We start from the raw sequence: 26,745 nt of genomic DNA, 5'->3' as shown, positions 1-26,745 counted from the left end.
AAAAGGAAAAGAGCCGGGCGGTGGTGGCGCACGCCTTTAATCCCAGCACTCGGAAGGCAGAGGCAGGCGGATCTCTGTGAGTTCGAGGCCAGCCTGGTCTACAGCGCGAGATCCAGGAAAGGCGCAAAGCTACACAGAGAAACCCTGTCTCGAAAAAAAACCAAAAAAAAAAAAAAGGAAAAGAATGAGCATGTTGTGTTCTAAAACTTTATGAATACTGAAATTTGAATTTCATATAATTTTTGCATGTTACAGAAAGACATTCATCTTTTGATCCCCCCCCCCCGCCCCCATCAGTTTAAAAAAGAAGGACATCTGTTTTGAGTTTGCTTCCAGTTGGATTAAAACAGTGGCAGGGTTAGCTGGAGTGGTCCCAGAGGCAGCTTTAAGGGGATGGGTTTCAAGCTCAGTAGCTTGGTCATTCTCTAAGTGTGAGAGCCAGGGAGTGTGTTTATGCAAAAGGTACGTACGCAGTTGAAGAGTGTCATACGTGTATTACAGGTAGCAAACTATTTCCTAATGGACTGGGAGGTATCTCTGGCCCTGGGCCCTGGCTGGCTGTAGTTATGCATTTTTTTTTCTTTATCTCTCATCTATTCCCCGCCCCCAACCCCCATTTCTTTTTTGAGACAGGATCTCACTATGCAGCCATGTCTAATTTTCAATCCTCCTGCCTCAGCCTCCTAAGTGCTAGAATGAAAGAGCCGGCTTTGGCTTTCAAATCTTGCAGGGTGTCTCATCTCTGCCTTGTTCATCTCCGTTTGGCTCCTTCGCCCGCTGTAGCCACTAGGGGTGCCAGAGTGGGAGAACGCTCCCAGGAGCCTGGGGACCAATCAGATCGGCGCTAGGCCCGGAGCCCAGCGACTGACCTCGCGTCCTCCCTTGGCAGCCAATCACAGGTCGCCGTGGGCGAGTGTGCGAGCCAGGCGAAGCGGCCTGGGCTTTGCGGGCGGTGCGGCGGACCCGGCAGGTCGGGGTGCGGGGCTTCCCGCGCAGCGCCTCGCGGGCCAAGGCGTTCCGGGGGGCTCAGGTATGCGGGGGAGGTCAGGGCAGGGGTGTGGTCCTGCTGATCTCTGCGGGGGCGACCGGCAGGGACCGGCCACCAGATCCCGGGGTGGGAGGACGGGTGAGGGCCTTCTGCCGAGTCCAGCGGGAAGGAAGCGCCGGTAGGCCGGGCTCTGGGGATCCCGCCTGGTAGCCCCCGGCATACACGTGCGTTCCCCCTCCTACGGCCTCCCCCGACCCCCATCCGAGGGCTGGGCCTGCTCCCCCTAAATGCCGTCCCCATCGCTGAGGGCCCTGGTGGCGCTTACGGTACCTAAAGTCCTGAAGCCTGGAGACCTGCTACAGGGCGCGGTGGCGCCCGCCTGTAATCCCGGCCACTAGGGAGGCGGTGGAAGGACCACTTAGTGAGACCTATTCACAAAACAAAGTGTAAGCCAGTTTTGTAAATTGAGCCCCACTCCCAATTTGGAGATCCACAGGCCCTTCCTTGAACTCCAGGGCAGCTCTCGGGGCTCCTAATCTATTCTCCTAGATAGCTAATTTTGATTTGAGCAGGGCTCAAATGAGATTTTTTTTGTTTATGGAGGTATGGTATTTTGGATGGTAGCCTGTAAGATGCTTGTAAAAAAAAACCAACAAAAAAAACCATCCAGGGGTGGGGGTGGGGTAGCTTAGTTGCTAGAGCGCTTGCCTAGGATGGACAAAGCCCTGGGCTCGATTCCCACCCAGTACTTGACAAAGTGGTTGTGATGGGCTCACCCAGTACTTAGCAAGTGGAGCCAGGAGGATCAGACATGTTTTGTATCAAAGCAAACAAAAGGAAACAGAAAATAAATACATAAACAATTGGTAGGTAGCGGAGTAAAATCTTTTAACATATAAAATGTATCTTTTTTTTGTTTGTTTTTCTGATTACCTCAGGCATGTGACTTTCACCCTTTGGACTCTCTCAAGGTATTAAAAGTTACAGTGTGTATCTGAGGTAAGAAGGGTCTTTTCTCTTTCGTGTTCTGTCTCCTAGTCGCCCCTTTGATAAAAGAAAACATGACCGCCAGGTCGTACAAGCCTTTAATCCCAGCACTCGGGAGGCAGAGGCAGGCGGATCTCTCTCTGAGTTTGAAGACAGCCAGCACTATATAGTGAGACCCTGTCTCAAAAAACAAACAAATTATTGTTTGGAATTTCCTGAGGGAATTTGAGTGGGTCTGATAAATTGAGGCCAAGTATTTGATGTCAATAATTCTGGAACCTTCTAAGTTGCGTCCTCAAACAGGAAGAAGTGGCAGACGTGCTCCTTTCACCCGAAATCCTGAAAAAGAAAAAGAAAGTAAACACTATGGCTGCTCTGTGAAGCGACTGGTTTTTATCATAGTAGGAGGCAAAGTGAGTTGTTACAGATAGTTTAAGATTCAGCTAATGCAGTAAAATGTTAAATTGGATTAGTCTCTACCCTGGTTTTTTGAGAAAGGGTCTCACATATCCTAGACCGGTTTATGTAGCTGAGAATTACCTTCAGCTCCTGATTTTAGTCTTCCCTTCCCAAGGGCTGTGGTTATAGGTATGCACAAGCCTGACTTCTGGATTTTTTTTTTTGAGGGCCCCCCCTCCCCCCAGGAATTCTAAGGCATCAATATTACCTTAGGGTCAGTTTGATATATCAAGAAATAATAGCAGGAAGCAAAGTGGCTCGCTTTTAAATTTATTTCTGCAATATTTCTTTTTTAAAATAATTTTTTATTTTTTGAGATTACAATATAATTATGTCATTTCCTCCTTCTCCCTCTCTCCAAGTCCTCCCCTGTACCTCCCTTGCTCTCTTTCAAAATTCATGATCTCTTTTTGTTGTTTCATATATGTATATATTACACACACACACACACACACACACACACACACACACAGACACACCTAAATATATAAATACAACCTGCTTAGTCTGTGTAATGCTACATATATGTATGTTTTCAGGTCTGACAACTTGGTGTTCTTCTCTGCGGAAGATTTCTCTCTTTCTCAGTATTCTTTAGTTGACTGTAGTTCTTTGTGTAGGTTTAATGCCTCAAGGAGCTTTCCCTCTTTTTTTTTTTTCAGTATGTCTTTTAGTGTTGTCCTTGTTGAAATCATGTTGAAGTGGTTAGGGAGCCATATTGGTGAGACTTCATGGATGTTTGAGTAATATTGCCATTAATTCTTTGAAAGTCTGGTTAAAAAAAAAAGAAAGAAAAGAAAAGAAAAGAAAGTCTGGTAGAGGTCTTCATTGAACCGTTCTAGGCCTGGACTTTTTTTTTTTTTTTTTTTTTTTGACTGGGAGACTTTTAGTTTCTATTTATTTCTCTGGGGTTAATCATCTATGTACAAGATTTTCTTTTCTTTCTTTTTTTTTTGGTTTTTCAAGACGGTTTCTGTATCGCTTTGTGTCTTTACTGAAACTCACTCTGTAGCCCAGGCTGGCCTGGAACTCACAGAGATCTGCCTGCCTCTGCCTCCGGAGTGTGGGGATTAAAGGCATTCGCCACCACTGACCGGTTTACAGTATACAGTATTTTCCTTTCTTTTTTTTTTCTTTTTTTTTTTTTTTTTTTAAATGTATACAGTATTGTTCTGCCTGCATGCCTGAAGAGGGCACCAGCATGTGGTAGCTGGGAGTTGAACTCAGGATCTCTGGAAGAGCAGCCAGTGCTCTTAACCTCTGAGCCATCTCTCCAGCCCCTGGCTTACAGTATTTTCCTTATCCATTTATCACTTGAAGGACATGGCTGAGCAAGTTTCTGTGAAGTAGGCTGTCCTTTGGACATAGGCCAAAGAGTGGTATATCTGGGTCATATGGTAGATTTATTCTTAGCTTTTTGAGAATTCTCCACATTGATTTCCAGAGTGGCTCAGTTAGTTTCCAGTCCCACCAACAGTGAATGAGGGTTCCCTTTTCCCCACATGCTCTCCAGAAGGTGTTGTTGGCTCTTTGGTGATCTTTACCATTCTGACTGGGATAAAACGAAATTCCACAGTTGTTTTTGTTTGCAGTTTCCTAGTAACTAGGGACAGTGAACATTTTTCTTTTTTTGGAGACATTTCTTAGCTGTTTGCATTTTGTCGAGAATGCTGTGTTCAGGTCCTAAGCCCATTTTTTGAATGGTTTATTTATTTTTGACTTAATGCTTTTTGAGTTCTTTATATATTCTGAATGAGTCCTCTGTCAGATGTATAGCAAAGATTCTGCCCCATTGTGTGGGCTTCTTCTTCATCTGATTGTTTCTTTAGCTGTGCAAAAGCTTCTTAGTTTTCCCACTTGTCAATTATTGGCTTTATTCTGGAATGTCCTTTCCGACACCTGGATCATGTAGGTTACTGCCTGTTTTTTCCTAGTGGTTACAGTGTTTCATATTTAGAGCTTTGTCTATTTGAAGTCCACAGGAGTTAGTTTTTGTGGGGGGCGGGGTTTAGATATGGATCTAATTTCATTCTTTGCCTGTGGATATCCAATTTCCCAAGCACCATTTGTTCAAGTTGCTTACTTTTCTTCAGCTTATGTTTTTGTCAGATATTAAGTGGCTGAAGTTACATATACTCATTTGGATATTCAATTTTGTTCCACTGGTCTGTGTATCTGTTTTTGTGCCAATACCATATTGTTTTCATTGATTGCTATGGCTCTGTAATTTTTTTTTTTTTTTTTTTGAGACAGGGTCTCTATATAGTCCTGGCTGTCCTAGAACTCCTAGGATAGGCTCACAGAGATCCGCCTGCCTCTGCCTCCTGAGTGCTGGGATTAAAGGCATGCGCTGCCATGCCTGACATGTGATATTTCTTAAGATCCTGTATTGTAATCTCTCCAGCACTGTTCTTTTTATTCAGGATTGTTTTGGCTATCTGGTGTCTTTTGTGGTTCCATATTAATTTTAGAATAGTTTTTCTATTTTTGTGAAGAATGAAATGGGAATTTTGAGATTGCATTGACTCTGTAAATGGCTTTGGTAGAATAGTCATTTTCAGGATATTAATTCTAAATTGTTAATCCATGAACATGGGATGGGATGTTTGTCCATTCTGTTTTCTAGCGTTCTTATCTCATTTTTCAGAGGTTTAAATTTTCCATTGCATGTGTCTTTCATTTCCTTGTTTAGGTTTATTCCTAGGTATTTTATTTTCTTTGAGCCTATCATTGTTGGGAGTGTACCCATGATGTGACAGGGCAGGACAGTGCAGAGGTTCCTTCATCTTGTGTTCTTGCTGAGGCCACTTTAGATTTGACTAGAATTTGATCTCCCCAATGGAAAGCCTTGTGTAAAATTATCCAACTCTGTTCTAGGAAGCCAAGGTCAAGATGCCCCAGCTAATTTACCTTGACTTCTGTTAAACTGCCTGCTTGTATAAAATCTCCCCTTTAGCTACTTGCCTTAGCTTTTGTTAAATGCTTGCTTGCACAAAACCTCCCCCTGCAGCTGTGGACAGATAACAGAATATTGTTTTTTGCCTTTAAAAGCCCCTTACTCTAAAAGTTCAGTGCTCTACTTGAGTCCCAAATACATGAGTGCAGTCCCAGCTGGCAGGAATAAAGACTTTCAATTGGCTATAAACTGTGTTTGAGTGGTCCTCTGTGGTGGGCTCCCTGTAACAATCTCCTCTCTGTTTGTTGCTGGTTATTAAAAAAGTATTGATTTTTAGCCATGTGGTGGCGGCACACGCCTTTAATCCCAGCACTTGGGAGGCAGAGGCATGCGAATGGATCTCTTTGAGTTTGAGGCTAGCCTAGTCTACAGAACAAGATCCAGGACAGGCACCAAAGCTACACAGAGAAACCCTGTCTGGAAAAACAACAACAAAAAAAAGTATTGATTTTTTTTTTCTTTACAAGTTAATTCTGCATCTTGTCACCGTGCTGAAATTGTTTATTGCTTCTAGCGTTTTCTAGAATTTTTGGGACTTTTTATGTGTAATATTATGTTATCTACTAATAACAATTGTTTAACTGCAGGGCGTTTACCCGCCAACCCCACAGTTCCCCAGAGTTTTCTTAAGTGAGAGCAGCAGGAAATATTAGATAGCTAAGGATTTAGATTGTGGAGATAAATAGATAGAAAATACAGGATAGCCTTGAGAGGGCCTAGTACCTATTCCAATGGGCCCTGACTGTCTCTGCCCCAGGGTATTTATAGAAATGACAAGGGGTGGAGCAAAAGATCTCCCCCCAGCACAGCCAAGTGCACTCAGGCCCATGGCCCAGTCATCCTCTCTATGTAGACCTGCTGGGTAAAACCACTAGGAACCTGAAAATGGGCTTCCACAGGTCCCCCTCTCTTAATATATAAAAAATAATTCATTATTAAGAGCTCACAGCAATCTCCATAGCTGTTACATCTCCCAGTATGGAAGAAGAGGATGATAAAGATGGCATTTCTTTTTTGGATTGTGTCCAAGGTGACCACAGCAGTCTTTAGCTGCGTCCAGCCCTTCCTAAACCAAAAAACTCTTAATGCAATTTCAAACCTAAAGAATCCCTTAGCTTCATCATTCCCATTAACAGGATAACATAAAGATTGCTGTACATAGTCACAATTCTCTCAATCTTACATCTCAAAGCAAACTCTTAACAGAACCATTTGAATTAACATAAATAGTGCTATATGTAGTTAACAATTTTCTCACTCTTACAACTTTAACTCTTAGTGGAACCATTTGAATTTTCTTGCTAACAACATAGGAAAAACTTCTGATGTATTCACATCAAACTTAAATATTTCCTCAACTTCACAAAACCAGGCTGCATTAATATCAATAGGTTAACAATTTCTGCAAACATACATTTAACTTTAATTCACTCATAACCCCTCCTTTTCTTTATAATTTTTTAAACAAAATCTCAAACCTAATTAGAAAAACCCAAACTTACACAATTCCTACAAATCCATATTGAAAAGCAATGTTCTCAGTCTAATCATTAGCACTTAGAAAACTTTTAGTAAAACATTCAAAAGCAATTTTTTAATAAAACTCTTTACACTTTAAAGTAATCTCTTACTATACCCGTTTACATTTCTTACAAAACATAACATTAATCCACTCAAATAACAAGAAAATATTTTTTAAATTAAATATTCTAAGGAATATTACTCCCCTCCCTTTTTGGCGGGGGGAGGTTTCGAGACAGGGTTTCTCTTTGTAACTTTGTGCCTTTCCTGGAACTCACTCTGTACCCCAGGCTGGCCTCAAACTCACTGAGACCCGCCTGGCTCTGCCTCTGAGTGCTGGAATTAAAGGCGTGCGCCGCCGCCGCCGCCGCCGCCGCCGCCGCCGCCGCCGCCGCCGCCGCCGCCGCCACCGCCACCCGCCACCACCACCACCACCGCCTGGCTCTCCCTTTTCTTTATAAATTTTTTTTTAAACAATATCTCATTCCTAGTTAGAAAACCCAAACTTTTTCATTTAAGCAGTTCCATTTGTAGCATAAAACCAGTTCCATAAGTAATTACATTTTTACATAAACAGTTCCATAAAACAATTCATTCTTAACATATAACAATTTATGAATCACCAGTTAATAAAGCATATATGCATACACAAAACTGCATCTTGAGTCTAAGTAGAAACAATAAATATCTTCATTTAAACAGTTCCATTTTTAACACAAATAATTCCAGAAAACAGTTCCTAAGTCATCACCATAAGTAAATTCAGAATTGTCCTGTTGCAATGAAATCACTATTGTTCATTTCATTTCTTAAGTCTCAAAATTCAGATAATAAATTCTAGTACTAGCCTTCCAAATATGAAGAAATCCATAACAAAAACCTTTTTGTAGTTTTATCTCATTTTTTTTAAGTTCAAAAAGTTCAAAAAAAGTAAATTTTGGTATTAGACTTTCACTTCCAAATATGAAGAAGTGTTTTATAATCAAAAAATTTTTGCAGCTAACAATTTTAGTTCAAACAAGCATGTGGTGGTATTGTTCCCCAAAATATTGTGCACCCTAATAAACTGACCTGGGGTCAGAGAACAGAAAAGCCACTAGATACTTAGGATAGGCAGTGGTAGCACATACCTTTAATCCTAGCATTCCCGAGGCAGAAATCTATGTGTTCAAGGATACAGCCAAGCATGGTGACTCATGTCTTTAATCCCAGAAAGCGAGCCTTTAATCCCAGGGAGTGGTGGTAGAAAGCAGAAAGGTATATAAGGCGTGAGGACCAGAAACTTAAAAGCATTTGCCTGGTTAAGCGTTCAGGCTTTCGAGCAGCAGTTCAGCTGAGAGCCATTCGGATATGAGGACACAGAGGCTTCCAGTCTGAGGAAACAGGATCAGCTGAGAAGTTGGCCAGGTGAGGTTAGCTGTGGCTTGTTCTGTCTCTCTGACCATCCAGCATTTCACCCCAATAACTGGTCCCAGGTTTGTTCTTATTAATAAGACTCTTTAAGATTCATGCTACACAATCATCTCTGCAGCTTTCATTCTCAAGCCAGAGACATTTTTTAGTTACAGCAACATTTTAAACCGCTCCGATTTTGCTGTTAGCTCAGGTTTTTTTGTGTTGCGTTGATTTTCCATGGATCTCAGCTGCCGATGCCTTGTTGCGCTGGTTCTGGCGTCCGCCATTCTTAGCTTCTTAGTGGCTTCTGGAGCTTTTAAAATCACTGCCTGCATAGACTCACACTCAACATTTACACTTTTTTTTTATACAGACTCACATATAACATATACTTATTTATATATTTCTTATTTACTTATATCCTTAAGGAAACTCTCTAAGACTACCTTAGCAAATATATTTCTTATTTATTTCTTATATTCATCTTATATTCTTCTTATTTAAATTTACATTTACAACCAGCATCTTTACTTCTTACAAGCTTATTATTACTTGTCTTAGGACTACCCTAGATACTTCTTGCAAGCTTATTATCTTAAAGGAACTCTATAGATCTATTTTACAAACTTATATAGGGCTACCATTAGCATATATCTAACTTAGCAAACACCTTTAACATTTTCTAACAAGACAGGATAATTTTCTACTTTTTTTTTTTTTTTCCAGGACAGGGTTTCTCTGTAGCTTTGTGCCATCCTGGAACTCACTCTGTAGCCCAGGCTGGCCTCGAACTCACAGAGATCTGCCTGCCTCTGCCTCCTGAGTGCTGGGATTAAAGGTGTGCGCCGCCACCGCCTGGCAATTTTCTACTTCTTAATCTTAATTATCATCACTATCTCTATGAGAAAGATTCTCTTAACTAGACAGGAAGTACACAAATCATTTCTAAAGTTCAGAGCTTATCATTCTGAAAGTTCTTGAGAAACAAGAGTTTAATTCTTTAATGGCTCTCTTAACTCTGGGATTTAGTGACTTCTGTTGCTATGCATTTTAGATGTTTTATACCAACTCTATTATTAAGAGCTATCTCAGTTTACAGCAAACCCAAAATGAAAAAAGAGAAGAGAAAAACCTCGTAAGAAATACACTGTTTCTGAATTGCTTAGCTGGCAACTCAGACAATTTTCCACCAGGAGAGGATAACTGTCTAAATTGGAGTGAGGTTCCAGACCTGCAGCTTTCAGCCCGTCTAAAAACATTGCTGAAACTTACTTACAATTGTCTCAAACTCCTCAGCAGTCTGGAAGCCTCTTTATACTCCTACTATCCCCAGACTGCAGGATGGAACCTTAATATCAAGAAAGTTGATTTAGCTGCTTTTCATACTCATCACCAAACTCTGATACAATTTTCCCCCTTCTTAATTTTTTTAAAAGCTGTATTTGCCATGAGTTCTTCTAACTATGCTGATGTTTCTGATAGATTTTTATTTATTTATTTATTTTATTTTATTTTATTTTTTTTTCTGGAGCTGAGGACCGAACCCAGGGCCTTGCGCTTGCTAGGCAATCGCTCTACCACTGAGCTAAATCCCCAACCCCTCTGATAGATTTTTAATAGCCCAATATTTTCAACAAAACTGCTGCTATTAAAAGAAGTCAAGAACACAGATGTTCTTTCATAAAACATATTCTTCATTAGCTTACTCAGAAGAAGAACATTTTCATGATTTAATATTTTCACTTCATTAGTTTTAACCCCTGATGTTATTGTTAGCAGCTGTGATATTTAGCATTGATTTCTTATAAGGAACTTTCAGGTGAAGCAACTATTTTGTAAGACGGCTAGATTTTTCTGAAGTGTGACTCCCATCTATAAAGCAGTCCTTTCTTTTTGAATACCCATTTCCTTGTCCTCTTACTAGATTTACAAGGGAATCATTCATTGTAGGCTGTTTGTTCAAAAGGCAAAGAACTTTTTAAATTTCCCATATGTTTCTTCTAAAACAGTGTTCAGTGTATGGACTGCTTTCCCTTGCTTTATTAAGGATTTTAAAATGGCTTGTTGATAAATGGTTTCTAGTTAGAGGCTGTCCCTTTACCCAAATTCATAACAGCTTCTCTGTGACATAATTCAGACAAATTTTTCTGATGTAGCAGAACTTTCAGTTTGCTCTACAAAAAGCTCCACATTGAACTACTGTAAAGCTCTTAGCAAAATTCTTGCACAGCTATCAGGAAATAAGGTATTTTACCAAAGGAGCCAAAAACTGCGAAGCTCTGAGTTCCATATTCTTAAAATTTTTCCTCAGAACTAACATTCAACCAACTCTGAGACTATTTTCTTCCTTGTTCTTTTAAAAACTGTATTTTTTTTTATTATGTATACAGTATTCTGTCTGCATGTGTCCTTGCACGACAGAAGAGGGCACCAGATCTCATTGCAGGTAGTTATGAGCCACCATGTGGTTGCTGGGAATTGAACTCAGGACCTCTGGAAGAGCAGTCAGTGCTCTTAACCTCTGAGCCATCTCTCCAGCCCTAAAAACTGTATTTTAAGTTTACTATAAATGTCTTTTTGAGCTGAAAAGTCTTGGGGTAATGTCGCCATCTTTAGCAGAAAAACTACCTTTCCCAGAATGCATTTCTCTTATATCAGTCCGTTGCTACAAGCTAGTTTTGGACTTCATTTCCCATAGTTCTTTTCAGGTCTGAAAGTCAACTTCTAGTTCTCTTTTACCAGGCTTGCTTTCAAAGTTCTTGCCTGGGAGGTTTGAACCAAGTTTTTCGCGTTTTCAACTATGGGAGATGGGGAGATTTCTGCTCTCTTTTACCGGCCTTGCTTTCAAAATTTTCGAGTAGGAGGTTTGAACCAAGCGTTTTATGTTTTTAATTACGAGACAGTGAGAGATTTCTGTTCTGAACTGACCTCAACAGGTGTCTCTCCTTCATCTGACACTGGCCCTGGATCAGAACGGCACCTGCCTCGTTAGCATGCATTTGAGGTGGGCATTTCTGATAGCAACTTTTCTTGGGGCTTGTGTTTGCCTTAGCCAGTCAGTGAAAAACAAAAGCAGTTACAACAGAGCTTTTCCATAGCTCCTTCAGAGATTTTCTTCCACCGATAGATCTTTATCTCATTTTGCTTGTCCCCCACCCCACCCCCCAGATGCAGAGCTTCAGATACCTCAGGCTGGGGCTCTGTTCCTCTGCTAGCTGCCTTTGGAGATAGGGGCTCCCCCCGCCCTTCCCCAATCTGCCTCAAACTCTAGCAGCTTTCATTTTCTGGGGAGGAATTTGTCCCTTCTCTGTTTCTTCAAAGAGTCTTTCTCCCTGACAGTTCCCAGTTTGGTCTCAATTTATCGCCTCTGCCCCAGAAACATTTCCCAGTGCCACAGTGGGAGCTTTTCTGCTTCTGAAGGCAGGGGCTTTAGTCCATCTCTATTTTCAGGGTCTGTGTGGTTTGCGTACAGACTGAAAATCTAGCTTCTGCTTTTCTAACAAGGGAGTTTTTTGCCATCTCTAAGCTCACATTAGGACAGGCGTACTTCCCTAATCAGGCCCTTACCTGGCCCATTTCTCCAGTGGATTACTTTTGTTTGTCCAAGAACTCTCAGACAGAGCTTATCGCCAGAGGCAATTCACCTTTCAGGGCTACACTCCCTCACCTCACTGGAATCAGTCGAAACAAAGCTTTCCTCAAAAAGATGCTTTCTGATAGAAAAGAACTTTACTCCTTGTTAGTTCTCCATTCTGCCCTGGCTGGGCTCTTTCCCCAGACAGCGTTCCTGACTCGGCAGCCCAACTGCAGACACAGTTTGGCTTTACTGCTTTCCCAGGAAGGTGCTTTCTCTGATAGGAGAGCTTTTCTCAGGGAGATTTCTTTTTGCAGCTGTGGACACTGAGCAGCCCCACCTAACAACCCCAGACTTGCAGGAAAGCGGGTAACTGTGCCTTTAAGCCAGCTTTAGCTCTGTTCATTAGCAGTTTACCCCTGGGTCCTGCATCTTCCTTCCTCAGCTCTACGCTCCAAGAAGTTGTTCACAACTGCAGGAACTTTAGTATCCTGTAATGTACTCAAACTCGGAGGTTTCTCAGTTGTTGGTTAGAAGCTAAGATAAAACACTTAACAGAGTTTCAGCTCATTGCTTCGGGGGAACTTTGCATTGGGACGTTTAGGAGCACCCTTTCATTCCGACAAGTGCTCACTCAGAAACAAAACCCTTGATGCCTCAGCTCAGCTGTAACTGAAAAACGTGGCGTTTTGCTTTTCCCACGTAAATAATTTCCTGCCCTGTTGGGCTCTCTGTGGCTCTTTACCCACACTCACCCAAGTGTTTCCCTCAGGGGACTCTGACCTGCTGTCTTTTACTAGCTTGAAGAGACAGAGCTTAGAGGTTTTTAGGAACTCAATCCCTGCCTCCTGCATTGCAAGCAGGATTTTTAAAATTTGAAAGAAAGAACTTAGAGAAGTTTGCTGTCTTAAGAGGTTTGTTGTTTTCCCTTAGAACAAATCACAGGTGATTCCCATACTAATATCTTCAGGTGATTCTAATTTTTGTCCTTCTGAGAAAGTTCTGAAAGGTTTTAGTTTTTAAGTTGTTTTTTTTTTTTAGGAGAGCTTTTAGTTTTGAGAAAGATTAAGGCTTTTTAGAGAGAGATTTTACCAAGTTTTCCAAGAAAAGCTTTTAGTTTAAGAGAAAGATTTTCTTTTCCCCAAGAGAGAAAGACGAACTTTTCCCAAAACTTCTGAACTTTAAACTTTTTGGCTTCTTACACCTGAATTTTTGCCTCAGGAGAAATCACTTTCTCCTGCCACTTGGAATTAGTATTTTAGCTGTCCCCAGGCCAAAAGCTTCCATAGGAATCTTTTTTCTGCCCAATAAGCTCAAAAAAAGTTTTTTTTATACCCGTAAAACTCAAAGATTTTTCCCCCCAGTTTGCGTTCATAGCCCCCAAAGTTAGATTGAAGACTTAGTTTTTCTATCTAGTTGCCTAACTTATCTTAATTAAATTTTTCTACACTACTTTAAACTTCTTAGTTTTTCCTACAGTATATTACTACACTATACCTTATACTTACTTTTCACAGATAGAAATTGGGAAAGAGATAGAAGATAGAAATCTTGATAGAGGAGATTTTTGCGCTGCAGCATCGGACATCCTTCCAGTCCGTTTTTCCTTTTCTCTCGAGGATAAAACGCCCTGCCCTTACTAATTTCTCTACTTTCACTTCAACACTGGACTGGCCACTTCAACTGGCAGGACCATACTCTCACTTTCACCAAAAAGTCTGCAATAAAACTAATTATTATTATTACTATTTTCCTTTGTCTTTAGTCCCTATTCACGGTGCCATTCTGCAGGGTGTTTACTCACCTACCCCACAGTTACCCAGAGTTTTCTTGAATGCGAGCAGCAGGAAATATTAAAAGGATTTAGATTGTGGAGATAAACAGATAGAAAATAAAGGATAGCCTAGAGAGGGCCTGGAACCTATTCCAACGGGCCCTGACTGTCTCTGCCCTAGGGTATTTATAGAAACAGCAACAGGTGGAGCAAAAGACCTCCCCCCAGCACAGCCAAGTGCAGACCATCTCAGACACCTGCACTCAGGCCTGTGGTCCTAAATCATCCTCTCTATGCAGACCTGCTGGGTGAAACCACTAAGAATCTGAAAATGGGCTCCCACATTCGACTTCCTCTTTTCCTATTTGTATCCCGTCTGTTTCCTTCTTATGCATTATTGCTCCAGCTAGTGCTTCAAGCACAATATTGAGAAGGATGGGAAGTAGTGGTCATCCCTGTCTTATTCCTGATTTCCGTGGTATTGCTTCAACTTTTCTCCATTTAGGATGGTGTTGGCTGTGGGTTTCTTATATATAGCTTTTATTATGTTGCGGTCTGTTCCCTCTAGTCCTACTTTGTCTAAGACTTTTATCTTGAAGTAATGTGTGTCTTGTCAAGGAAGCCGTGATGGCAGGGGGGGAAGCATCTGGTTACATTGTATCCACTGCCAGGGAGGTAGTTTATTCTGGTGCCATTTTAAGCAATGTGATCATCTCAAGAGATGCAGAAAAAGTGTCTGTGTCTTTAAGACTTTTTCATTTCTTCTGAATGCATACCTAGATGTTAGACTGCTGGATCATGTGACAGTTCTTTAAAACATTTTTTTTCCCCAGAACTTCCATGCCTTTTTCCATAGCAGTTGTATCATTTTATAGTTCAACAGCTTGAGGATTCCAATTTATCCATGTCCTGGCCAAGAGTTACTTCCTGCTTTTAAATTTGTAATAGCTATTCTAATTGATGTGAGGTGATATCTAATAATTTTAATTTGCATTTCTCAGATGATTTGTGATGTTGTACAAAGTTTCATGTACTTCTTGACTATTTGTGCATCATCATTGGAGAAATGTCTGTTAAAATCTTTTGCCCAATTTTTAAATTTTTATGGCTGTGTGAGGGTGTCAGATTCTCTGGAACTGGGGTTACAGACAGTTGTGAGCTGCCAAGTGGGTGCTGGGAATTGAACCTCGGTCCTCTGGAAGAGCAGCCAGTGCCCTTAACCACAGAGCCATCCCTCTAGCCCCATTTTGCCCACTTTTTAATTGGGTTGTTTTATTAGTTTTTGTTGTTGCTATGACAAAATACCTGGCAGAGCAACTTAAGGTCTGTCTGGCTTACAGTTTGAAGATGCACCTCTCGGTCTCTGTGTTGACTTATCAACACTGAGTAGCACTAATCTGTACTGTAAGTATACTGATCTTATACTGTAAGTATAAATGCCAATATATGGAAGGGGGAGGAGCAACAGGAGGCTTCCCTTCCAGCGCCTGTGACCTCTCCAACCGTGGGCTTTTGACCAGGTTGACAGTTCCAGGCGTGAATTACATCTTGTGACTAGGCCTCCAGTCCAGTGGCCTGTCTGTAGTATACCATTCTACCAATGAGCCAGTGGGCACTCTGTCACGTTAGCGCTGTAGCATGCAGAGTCCTCCATTAGACAGGTCTAGGAATGACCTCGCCTCCAGTGGCCTGTGTAGCACCTTCCAGCACTGAAAGCCAGCTGTCAGAGAGGAGGTTTCTAGGTCAATTCCAGCATGATTTTTGGGTATCCTACTACCAAACTGTGGGGTGTCTTCAGCAGTAGGTCTTACCATGTAGCTATGGCAAACAGTCGAGCAACGGCAGTAGCCTGTGTTGTTGGGGAGCCTCTGGGGCTTCCCACATCAATTACACAGAGCTGTTCCTACACCTAGGACTTAGGTTTTTCATTTAATAACCCATGTTTTCTAGAGGAAGTATTGTTTACCTGTGTAGTAAGGTACCTCTGTTTAAACTTAAACTAAACCTACACATGTATATTTAAAAGGTTTATTTATTTATTACATATGTAGTGTTCTGTCTGCATGTGTGCCTGCATACCAGAAAAGGGCACCAGATCTCACTCTAAATGGCCGTGAGCCACCATGTGGTTGCTGGGAATTGAACTCAGGATCTCTGGAAGAGCAGTCAGTGCTCTCAAACTCTGAGCCATCTCTCCACCTCTCCCAAACCTGTATTTTTTAATTAGCTTACAGAGCAGTGGTTTTCCACAAGGCTTTTCCGTATGTCCTTAGTTTTAATTAACATTCCCGTCACATCCTCCAGTCTGTACCCTACCATTACCCTCCTTAAACTTTTTTTTTTTTTTTTTTTTTTGGTTTTTCGAGACAGGGTTTCTCTGTGTAGCTTTGCGCCTTTCCTGGAACTCACTTGGTAGTCCAGGCTGGCCTCGAACTCACAGAGATCCGTCTGGCTCTGCCTCCCGTGTGCTGGGATTAAAGGCGTGCGCCACCACCGCCCGGCTCCCTCCTTAAACTTTTAACTCTTGGTCTCCCCCCCCTCTACTTTTATAACATATTTGCTCTACGGTCCCCTAACCCCAACCGCTGGTTAAAGCCTTCTTTCCTCCCTCGTCTCATGTGCTCTTTATAGCCTCCTGATGACTTCAAATTAAATGCACAACTAAAAGTTCAAAGCTAGGATCCATCAATGAGAGAAAAGAGTGGTGATTGTCTTTCCGGGTCTGGGTTACCTCACTCAGTATATTTTTCAGTTCTATTCATTTTCCTGAAAATTTCATAATTTTGTTTGTCTTTACAGCTGAGTAAAATTCCATTGATGTGTACGGCACAGTTTCATTATTCATTCATCCGTTGGTTGATGTCTAGGCTGGTCCATGTTCGTGCTGTTGTGGATAGAACAGCAATGAACATGGATGTGCAAGTGTGCCTGTGGTAGGGTACAGTACCTTGGGTGTATAATCCAGAGAGATAAAGCTAGGTCAGATCTATTTTAGTTTTCTTTGGGTTGCTGTTACAAATACCATATCCAAAAGCAACTTGGGGAGGAAAGGATTTATTTTATCTTACACTTCCAGGTTACAACCCATCATTGAGGGAAGGAACTCAAGTAGGAAGTGAAGTAGAAACCATGGAGGAATGGTATTTCTTGGCACTCCCGGGCTTACACTTAGCCAGTTAGCTTTCTTACACAACCCAGGACCACCTGCCTAAGAATAGCACCAGCCACAGTGCTGTTACCCGGTTAGTCTGACCTTGCCAATCCTCACTTGAGACTCCCTCTTACCGGGTGTCTCTTGGTTGTGTTGATAATTGTAACTAACAGGGACATTATGGAATTTCTGTCTTTAGCTCTTCTAGAAAGAGCTTTATGCTGATTTCCACGATGGCTGCACCAATTAACACTCCCCCCAGCAGTGGATAAGTATTTCTCCAACTTACATTCTTACCACCATTTGTTGTCATTTTTCTTTTTATGACTGGGGTGAAATGGAACCTCAAAGTAGTTTTAATTTATATTTCTCTGATGGCCAATGATGTTGAATATTAAAAAAAATGTTTATTAGCCATTTGTATTTTGTGTGTGTGTGTGTGTGTGTGTGTGTGAACTTTCTGATCAGTCCTATATCTAAGATTTGATTGTGTTGTTGATGTTTAGTTTCTTGGGTTCTTTATATAGTTTAGAGATTAATCCTGTCAAATATATAGCCAGCAGAGATTTTTCTCCCATTCATTCAACTGACAAGTTCTTCTGTACAAAAGCCTTTTAGTTCCGTGAGATCCAACTTGTCAATTATTGGTCTTATTTTGATGCGATTTGAGTCTTATTCAGAAAGTTATTACCTATGTTTCCTGGATGGGATGGGACTGGCCTGAGGACTGTTCAGGCCTGGTAGGTAGGTGCCCTCACTTGAAGTGCTCAGAAGAGAAAGGTATCCTGACTGTTGGGAGCCAGGCTGTACTTATACTGTGAAGGTAAGGTATCCTGGATACCTACAGTTGTTAACTCTTAAAAGACATAAATCTGACTTATGAGCTGAAATCAGGTGTTCAGACATAAACATACCATATTCAGAAAGTTATTACTTCATTTATATCTTGAAAGGAACTCTTTCCTTTTCCTCTTTCAGTTTCAGGTCTCATGTCCTTGGTCTACTTGGAATGTATTATGTACGGTGCAAGATAAGGATATAGTTTCATTCTTCTACATACAAATTTCCAGTTTTCTCATACCATTTATTGAAGATGCTGTCTTTTCTCCAGTGTGTGCTTTTGACAGCTTTGTCAACAGTCAGGTGGTTGAAGTTCTGTGGCCTTGTGTCTATGTGCTCTGTTTTATTCCATTGACCTAGCCTGTGTTTGTGCCAGTAACGTGCTATTTTTATTACTCTGGCTTTGTAGGACAGCTTGAAATCAGGTATGTTGATACCTCTATAAGTATTGTTTTTTGCTCAGGGTTCCTTCATCTCTCGGGGTCTTACGATACTTAAGATTATTTTCTGTGTCTGAAGAATTCCTGGGGTTTTGATGGAGATTACATTGAATCTGTAGATTGGTTGGATGGACATTTTCATGGTACTGACTTTTTTCAGCCATGATCATGAGAGGTCCGTCTATTTTCTAGTGTCTTCTTCAATTTCTTCAGTGTTTTAAAATGTTCATTGTTTAGAGTTTGTGCACTTCCTTGGTTAGGTTTATTCCAAGGTTTTGGTTCATTTGGAGGCGATTGTGAATAGGATTGTTTCCTTGGTTTTTTTTTCTCAGTGTTTGTCATTGGTATAGAGGAAGCACACTGAATTTTTTGTGACAGAGTTTCTCTGTGTAGCCTTGGCTGTCCTGGAACTTGCTTTGTAGGCCAGGCTGGCCTCAAATTCACAGAGATCCTCCTGCCTCTGCCTCCCAAGTGCTGGGATTAAAGGTATGTACCACTAAGCCTGGCCATTGAGCAGCTTTTAAAAAAAAATTAATTTGTTACTTTTTATTTTATTGTGTCAGGATCTTATCTTGCTGGCCTGGAAGCTGTACTTGATCTCACGATTCTCTTGGGTGTTGGAATTACAAACACTTACCCATGCCTTGTGCACTGATTGTTTATGTGTGCTTGTGTGTATAGTAAGGCTTCCTATAACTTACTTTAACATCGTTTTGGTTGAAAATGTTATAAAATGCCCTCTGCTGCAGATCATTTCTTAGTCTCCAGAATTCCTCATTTGGACAGAGTTCTTCAAATTAAGTCTGTAGAAAATGTGGAATTACTGGTCCATGATCCGTTTTACAAATCAGGCAGATTGTGACCTGGGAGTGGTAAGAGGAAGTCAACCCTTTCCTTGCCCAGGTTGGTCTTAGGCATGGTGTCTGTGAGGGCAGCAGAAGGTAGAGTGCCACCACACACTTGGGAAACAGGACCTGGAGAAGCTGAGCTAGAGCTGACCTGGATACCTCCTTCCTGAGGATACACTCTCAGGGCATCAGAGGGCTTTTCTTATTTCTTGTCCTCTTTTAAGTTCATTGAGGTGTTTGCTTGTGGCCTCTTTGGATTTTTTGAATCCTTCGATTGTTTACAGTTGTTCCTTAAAATCTGTGTCCTGAGTTTTTTGGCGACATTTCTATAGGACTGGTAGTCTTTAAGGGGCACGTGTTGTCTCAGTCTCCCATACTGTTTGTTTTCTAGTAGGGCTGTGGGAGTTCATTTCTTTGTGTCTGATGTGAGGTTCTAACCTGCATATGTGGAGTAGAAGTTTGATTCTGGTTTTTGCTTTCCTCTGAGCTTGGTTGATTTCAAGACAAGTAGGAGTGAGCAGGTTAGTCCTTGAGTTACCCGGCATTGATTATTGATTGGAGAGACTGGGGAAACTCTAGTTCACTGTTAACCAGAGTGATGCAGGGGTCTTAAGGGTAGGGTAAGATTGCTTGAGTGAAGTCCAGAAAAGTCCTCTAGTGTGACTCCTGGCTGGGGCTGGGCACGGGTTCAGGGACTTGGTCAGCCTCAGCAAGAGAGCACACAGAGGGCCTGGGCTAAGATAGCTTGAAGATGTGGGCCCCACCTGGACCTGGGTGGGTGGCATGTGGTAAAGGCCCTGGGTCAGACTCTCTAAGAGAGGGTAGATTTGGCTCTTAGCTGGACCTAGGTCTGGAGGATTTGGGACTATTTAGAGGAGGCAATTGGGGGTGAGAGGACTCACTTAAGAGACCTTGCAGATAGGGCTCCTGCCTTGGTCTGGGGGCTGCTTAGATAGGTGCTGAGTGAGAGTCTCAGGCAAAAGAGCCCATGGATGCGTCTCCTGCCCAGGTCTGAGCCTGAAAGGTTGGGGTAGAGTGGTAGTGGCACTGGATGAGTGTCCTTAATGTTTATAATCATTTCAAAGTCTTTGATGAGAAAAATAAGTCCTTTTTCTGTGCTTACTGATGTGTGATGTATTTGTACTCAGGTGGCAGTGTGAATAGAGGAAGTACTGGGACTTGTGACCACACCTGTCAGGAACCAAAACATTAGAAATGGAGCAGCAGTTCATGTTGTGCAGTGAAGAGCAGGAACCCAGTCGAGCCCACGATGAGGATGCCGAGCTGATCTTTGTAGGGGTTGAGCATGTAAATGAAGACGCCGAACTGATATTCGTTGGAAAGACTTCAAATTCAAAACCTGCTAATTCGAACATTTTGAACAGAGTCACCCCAGGTTCACGTTTAAAAAGAAAGCGAAACAGCCTTAGAAAAATGACTACTGAAAGGCTGCAGCCCTCAAGTGCTGCAGCCCCCACATCAGAGACAGTGATCGTCTTGCCGGCATCTCCTGCTGAAAGCCCTGCAGCCCCCACATCAGAGACAGTGATTGTCTTGCCAGCATCTCCTGCTGAGTCAAGATCGACAGATAGTCCTATTATTATTGAGCCTTTGTCCGAACCTGATTATAGAAGTAATTCACCACAAGTTGTGCCTGGTAGCTCTTCAAAGGGTTCCCCTTTGGTTCCAATCTCAAGTTCAAAGCATAGTCCAGTAAGGGCAGCACTTTCAGTAGGAGGTTGGAACGGAAGTTCTTCTGCATCGAAGCGCCATTCCACTTCAGAAGTAAATGTCATTAACCCGCAGAGGCCTGAATTTATTATAGAAATTGATGAAGAACATTCTTCAGCATCATCCTCTTCTGGTACTTTCCATACCTCAAATCCTCAACCGAGTACACCCTCCAGCAATGTTCCCAAATCAGTAAACCGTGTTGTGAATGGAGCACCTCTCTCAGAGAATGCTATCTACATCAGTCCTACAAGTGTACACCCTCGCTATGAAAACGGGTTGGTGAAAGTGGGCTTTTCAAGTCCAGCGAGTCAAGGGACCTTTGATCCCAAGAAAGGAAGTTTGACTTTGTTACTTAGTGACTTTTACTATGGTCAGCATAAAGGAGATGGGCAGCCAGAACAGAAGACTCACACAATCTTCAAGTGCCCCAACTGTTTGAAAGCTCTCAAAAATGTCAAATTTATGAACCACACCAAACATCATTTGGAATTTGAGAGGCAGGGGAATGACGGCTGGGAGAACCATACCACCTGCCAGCACTGCCATCGGCAGTTCACCTCTCCCATCCAGCTGGAGTTCCACGTCGACCGTGTGCACATCGCCCCTGACCCCACCATGGTCTGCAGAATCTGCGAATTGTCATTTGAGACAGATCAAGTTCTTTTAGAGCACATGAAGGACAATCATAAGCCCGGGGAAATGCCGTACGTGTGCCAGATCTGTAAATACAGGTCGTCTGTCTTTGCCGATGTGGAAACACATTTTAGAAAGTACCATGTCAACACTAAGAACCTGCTTTGTCCATTTTGTCTTAAAATTTTCAAAACCGGAACACCATACATGTGTCACTATCGGGGGCACTGGGAAAGGAACGGTCACCAGTGTTCCAAATGTCGGCTACAGTTTTTAACCTTCAAGGAAAAAATGGAGCATAAGACCCGGTGTCACCAAATGTTTAAGAAACCTAAGCAGCTAGAAGGGTTGCCTCCCGAGACGAAGGTTGTTATTCAGGTCTCGGTGGATCCTGTTCAGTCAGAATCTGGGAAAGTAGCATCGGTCACTGTGAGCACAACTGACTGGGAACCGCCTTCCCCCAGATCTCAAGGAAAACCTTCAAAAAGGTCCCACTGATTCTAATCTAAGTCAGAACCCAGAACCCTTCAGAGAGATGAGAGGACAAACTGTACAGTCGTTATTCGTCAGGACCCAAGACTGATGAAGAAATGGACTGTTTTTTCTTTAATTTTGTGATAATGCAGGGTTTTTGTTTGTTCATTTGTTTTTACTTTGTGAGGGTTTGTCTTGTTCTGTTTTAGTTCTGGGGCTGGATTCAAGGCCTCACAAATAATAAGCAAGTACTCTACTACCCTCCTACTCTGACCTACAGTGTTTTCTGAATGAATAGTGAGTGTTATTTAAGATATATCTGGTTTCATATTAAGTGTTTGGCTCAACCCAAGGAAGGTGCTTATGCCTATATCCTTGTGAATGGAAAACAGAAGTTAAACCTATTTATTAGTATTTTATGTAACTCCTAAGCTTGAGAGCTCTTCTGCATAAAAGTTTCGAGTTGGATGGGGCTCACAAGGCTCCACCTCTCCCTGAAGATCTATAGGTAGTTAATGCTTGCTACAGGAGGGAGAGAGCTCTCTTCTTAAATGGTTTATCATGGGTAAGTGGACAGGCACACATTCATTCCAGTCTTGGAGCCAAAGAGTGAGTACTGCCTAAATGTCTTTACCCAAAAGAAGATTCAAGGAGGCCAAGCCATTCTTGTAAAATGTCCACGTTTTATGAAGGGCCCCCTACAAGCATTGAAAGCACAGCTGTGTATCCTTAGTGCCACGTGAAGCAGCAACAGTAATTAGTAGAATGGGAGCTGGTGTCCATGGACTTCCTATCGCTTGATGCGTCGGGTAGTTGGACTTATGCACTCTCCTCCCCCTTCTGGCTAGCTGTGTTTGAAGAAAGAACTGGCCATATCCTTATGGGCCACAACAGTAAAGTGCATTGTCTTTTCTTGGGGCAAGAAGCCTTGGCATTTGTAGTTTGAAATTTATTGGACTTTAGTTTTAATTGAAAAGGTTCAGAAAAATGGCGTCTGTCTAGTTTATGGCCTGGGCTGAATTTAGTTCTACTTTTATGATGTAATAGGGACTTGCCCAATGATATTGGACATAGCACAAAAAAATAACCCAGGGCCCATGATGGAGCCTTTTCACTACGTTTTTTTTTTTAGTGTATGTGTATCTTATGTTTATTGAATATGTGAAGCTTGCAATTTGGTGATGTGGTGCTCCCCCCTCACCCCCACTTGGTGCTAGGGATTAAGCCCAGGGCCTTACATGTACCAGGCAAGGGCTCTGCCACTGAACTATATCCCTAGTCACAATTTGTATCTTGCCTCATATTTGAGTGATTATAATGAATAGCATTCTTGTTGTTGTATGTATAATTTCTCAGTTGATCACACTAATATTGCTTGGGTCTTACTTGAAGCACTTTAGTGTGCAGGCGATGTCCTAAATGAAGACTTGCTTTCTCCCATTAATATAGCATACTACTTAGCTGGTCACTAGGAGGAACAACTCTTTGTAGGACTGTAGGGCACCCCCTGAGGATTTGTTTGTCCTCAGCAACCTCAGTAGCATTAGCTGTTTCTGTAAAAGTTTCCAGGCCTGTCTTCTTGAGCGTGGTCCAGTGCCACCTCTGTTCCTTCATGTTTAGCCCAGGTGCCCAGCTGCTTCTGTTCATCAGTCAAGGAGTCTAGATGCATGCTGGTTATAAACATGGTCTGGAAAAAATCTCCTAGTTTCCTGTTCCTTTCTTTAAAGGTACTTTATCTTGCTGGGTGTGGTAGCACACACTGGTAATAACTGCTCTTAGGAGCCTGGGGCAGAAGGGTCTGGAGTTCAGGGTCAGTCTGGGCTGCTTAATGAGTTCCTTGCCAAACTAACTACACAGTAAGACCCTGTCTCTTATAACCAAAAAGAAGAAAGGGGCATTGGGGGTGGGTCCCTTAGGATGTCCCTATCCATTTTTCCTTCCTCAGTCTAATGAAGTTTCCTTCGATTTCATGAAAAACTGGGAAGAGATCATCACCAGGCCTTGGCCTCTCTGTTAAGACTGAGGGAGATGAGAGGTTGCTAGTATCTTTTGTTGTATTTATTTGCTCTGTGCTTGATCCATTGATTGATTGTGATCTGCTCTATTTTGATAGGCCTTTTCAATGAGGTTTCTTGGGCCAAGGCACACCTAACTTTTTACCCTGTACCTTTCCTTTAGATGTGGAAAATGTTGTTTGCCCCACTTGTTCTGGTGGGCAAGTCCTACTGTGTATGAAATGAATCATACGTGTACTGCAGACTTGTGTACTGTCTATGGTAAAAATAAGAACCACCTTAGACCTGTGTTTAGCGAGTGCTTAGTATCTCCAGCACTGTTGCTGTACTTTGCCATTTCACAAAAGCATGCTCCTAAGGAGTACGGATTGTTGTTTACTGCTAAGGGAGGCCCCAGCGCTCTGGCTCCTGCCTACCTACGCCTCCCATCCACGGCCACTTCCCAGTGTCTCCCTGCTGCTGCACTATTCCAACCTATTGTATTGGCCTTGTTGTCCCTCAAGAAAATTCCTGTTTCTTCCTGGTGCACAGGCTGTACAGGCTGCCCCTTCCTCACCGTGTTCTCCCTAAGCCTGCATGGCTCGCTACCTCACACGTGGTTTATTAAGCTTGTCGAGACTTTTAGAGTGACTAGAAACTCCCCTGCTTTTAAAGTCCTGTTTAGTCCTTCTCTTGGAAGGCAGTTTACCTCTGGCTGCACCTTTCTTCCCCCTGCTAAGTTTCTTAGTCACAGAACTTCAGGAAGAAATCATTAGCAAGAGCTTTGGTTCTGTCTTAGAAGTGAGCTAGCTTAAGTCCATTTCTGTGCCTATAACACAAAGAAACATAGTGAGCTTTCTGTTTTATATTGATAGCTCTATTTTTAAAGCAGTGTCACTTTGTTTTGTTTACACATGTATTAAATATCTGTCAAGATTACTATTTTGTTACTCTGTGAAGTCTGTTGCTTCTTTTTCAAATAAAGGTTATTATTTTATTAATGTTGCCAAAGTTATTTATAAGAAATAGCAATTAGAGAAATAAAGCATTTTGTGAAAACCTTTTGCTTTATTGTTTTGTTTTTTAAAATTTGAACACTATGTATTTTAGCTTAATTTTTGTTTTCTATCTTCCACAGTTGGGTTTTGAAATGATAAGCGGTGCTGGTTACTGCGCAGAAAGGTCATGGTCACGACAGAACCCAGTATCAGTTTCAGAGCTTTATTAGGAGGAAGTGGGGGAGACAAAAGAACCAGGCCTGGGAAAGGAGCATGTGTGGCAGGAATCTTAAAGAGTTTTATTAATAAAATCAAACCCAGGGCCAGTTATTGGGGTGAAATGCTGGATGGTCAGAGAGACAGAACAAGCCACAGCTAACCTCACCTGGCCAACTTCTCAGCTGGTCTTGTTTCCTCAGACGGGAAGCCTCTGTGTCCTCATATCCAAATGGCTCTCAGCTGAACTGTGCTGCTAGAAGCCTGAAAGCTTAACCAGCCAAATGCTTAAGCAGCCAAATGCTTCTAGTTCCTGGTCTTCACGCCTTATATACCTTTCTGCTTTCTACCACCACTCCCTAGGATTAAAGGCTCCTTTCTGGGATTAAAGGCGTGTGTCACCATGCCTGGCCATTTCCAATGTGGCCTTGAACTCACAGAGATCCAGAGGGATTTCTACCTCTGGAGTGCTAGGATTAAAGGCGTGCATGCCACCATTTTCTAGCCTTTGTATCTAGTGGCTGTTCGGTCTCTGACCCCAGATAAGTTTATTAGGGTGCACAATATTTTAGGGAACACAATACCACCACAAGCATGTGCTGAGAAAGGGAAAGATGGTGGGGGGAAGAGACTGAACAGAACAGAGAGAGAGAGGGTGGGTCTGAGTCACGGCTCTGCATGACCATGCCTCGAGCATGTCCCCAGCACATGCTGGTGACATAGGACTCTGCTTAACTCCTGAACTGTGCATGTGTGGTCATGCAGCTGTAGTGAGGGCAGAATTGAACATTCCAGACTTTTTGCTTATTATAAAAAAGTGAGTGAACAGGAATAGGGGCATTGTTTCTCCCAGAAAAACTGCTTCCAGTTGACTTGGTGGGCATTGGTTGGCTCTTAGGGGGGTAGGGAAGGGGGCTACTGAGGTAGACAGGTGTCCTGGGATGGAAGCCACATGGAGCAGCTGAACTATGCCAAGTGAGACAGAACCCAGTGTTAGGGTCCTGGAGAAGTCCCACAAAAGACCACCATTCATGTATGCAATCAACAAGAGCATTTATAATCTCAAAGCTCCCAGCATGCTGGGGCAGGCCATCCCATACAAAGGCAAGATGGCAAAGACCCTGGGAAAAGTGTGTGAGCTCTTTTTAAGCCTAACTGAGGGGAGTATCTAAGGAAGTTGGCTCATCTTAGATATGATTGGCTTATGCAAGTAGCAATCATATTAGTAACTTTTAATTGGCTAGAGTTAGTTGGGGGTTTGTCAGGCCTCAGTTATCCATTTTGGGGCAGGCCTGGACAAGTCTCAGGTTTTGTCCTTGAGCTGCTGTGGAGGCTGGCTGGCCTAGCACATACGGACTGGGGGCTGGCTCAGTGGCCCAGGCTTGGTGTGTCCTATCTCTCTTGTCTCTGTTGTCAGGGGCACCAGTGATTAACGGCCCTTTGTTTGTGGCTCTTAGACCTCAGAAACTGCCTGTCCAGTCTCAGGAAACTGAAATTGAGGCCTGATCTCCGAGAGAAGATTGAGCAGTCTGTTAGGGCATCTCCTCAGTCCTCTCAACAGCAGATGGACAAACAGAACCCTAGTACTCATGACTGAAGTCCTCACAGGGGACATAAGTCAAGATCCACAGTATTTTCCCCATGTAACTAACACTGAGACTTTTGTCAGACCATCACAGTTATTACTGAAGTCAAATTTCCCCTTGAGTGTAAATACAGACACATACAACTCACCAGGAAGACTCACATAAAACAACACAGAC

General features: G+C 42.4%; 2 protein-coding genes across 2 annotated transcripts in view; both read left to right on the top strand.

The window, feature by feature from the left end:
• Positions 1 to 978: 978 nt before the first annotated feature.
• Positions 979 to 24,832, top strand: Znf280b (zinc finger protein 280B). The gene is made up of 3 exons (XM_052744655.1): positions 979 to 1,030; positions 1,927 to 1,987; positions 20,082 to 24,832. Exon 3 carries the CDS (start codon positions 20,149 to 20,151, stop codon positions 21,796 to 21,798), a length of 1,650 nt encoding a protein of 549 aa, XP_052600615.1. The 5' UTR covers positions 979 to 1,030; positions 1,927 to 1,987; positions 20,082 to 20,148; the 3' UTR covers positions 21,799 to 24,832.
• LOC128114554 (solute carrier family 5 member 4-like) overlaps positions 980 to 26,745 on the top strand; it is a 102,542-nt gene continuing 76,776 nt past the window's right edge. Inside the window, exons 1-2 of the mRNA XM_052744654.1 lie at positions 980 to 1,030; positions 1,927 to 1,987. The gene's annotated coding sequence lies outside the window, so the exon portion shown is untranslated. The remainder of the gene's footprint in view (positions 1,031 to 1,926; positions 1,988 to 26,745) is intronic.

Source organism: Peromyscus californicus, unplaced genomic scaffold (genome assembly GCF_007827085.1).
Source record: "Peromyscus californicus insignis strain IS unplaced genomic scaffold, ASM782708v3 Scaffold_19__1_contigs__length_69161282, whole genome shotgun sequence".
In the NCBI taxonomy this organism is placed as follows: Eukaryota; Metazoa; Chordata; class Mammalia; order Rodentia; family Cricetidae; genus Peromyscus; species Peromyscus californicus.
The sequence above is the reverse complement of the archived record's forward strand: the minus strand, read 5'-3'. Positions and strand labels throughout refer to the sequence as shown.

What these genes read in the sequence shown, in the direction of transcription:
- Znf280b (XM_052744655.1), top strand. Translation starts at nt 20,149, where the DNA reads ATGGAGCAGCAGTTCATGTTGTGCAGTGAAGAGCAGGAACCCAGTCGA.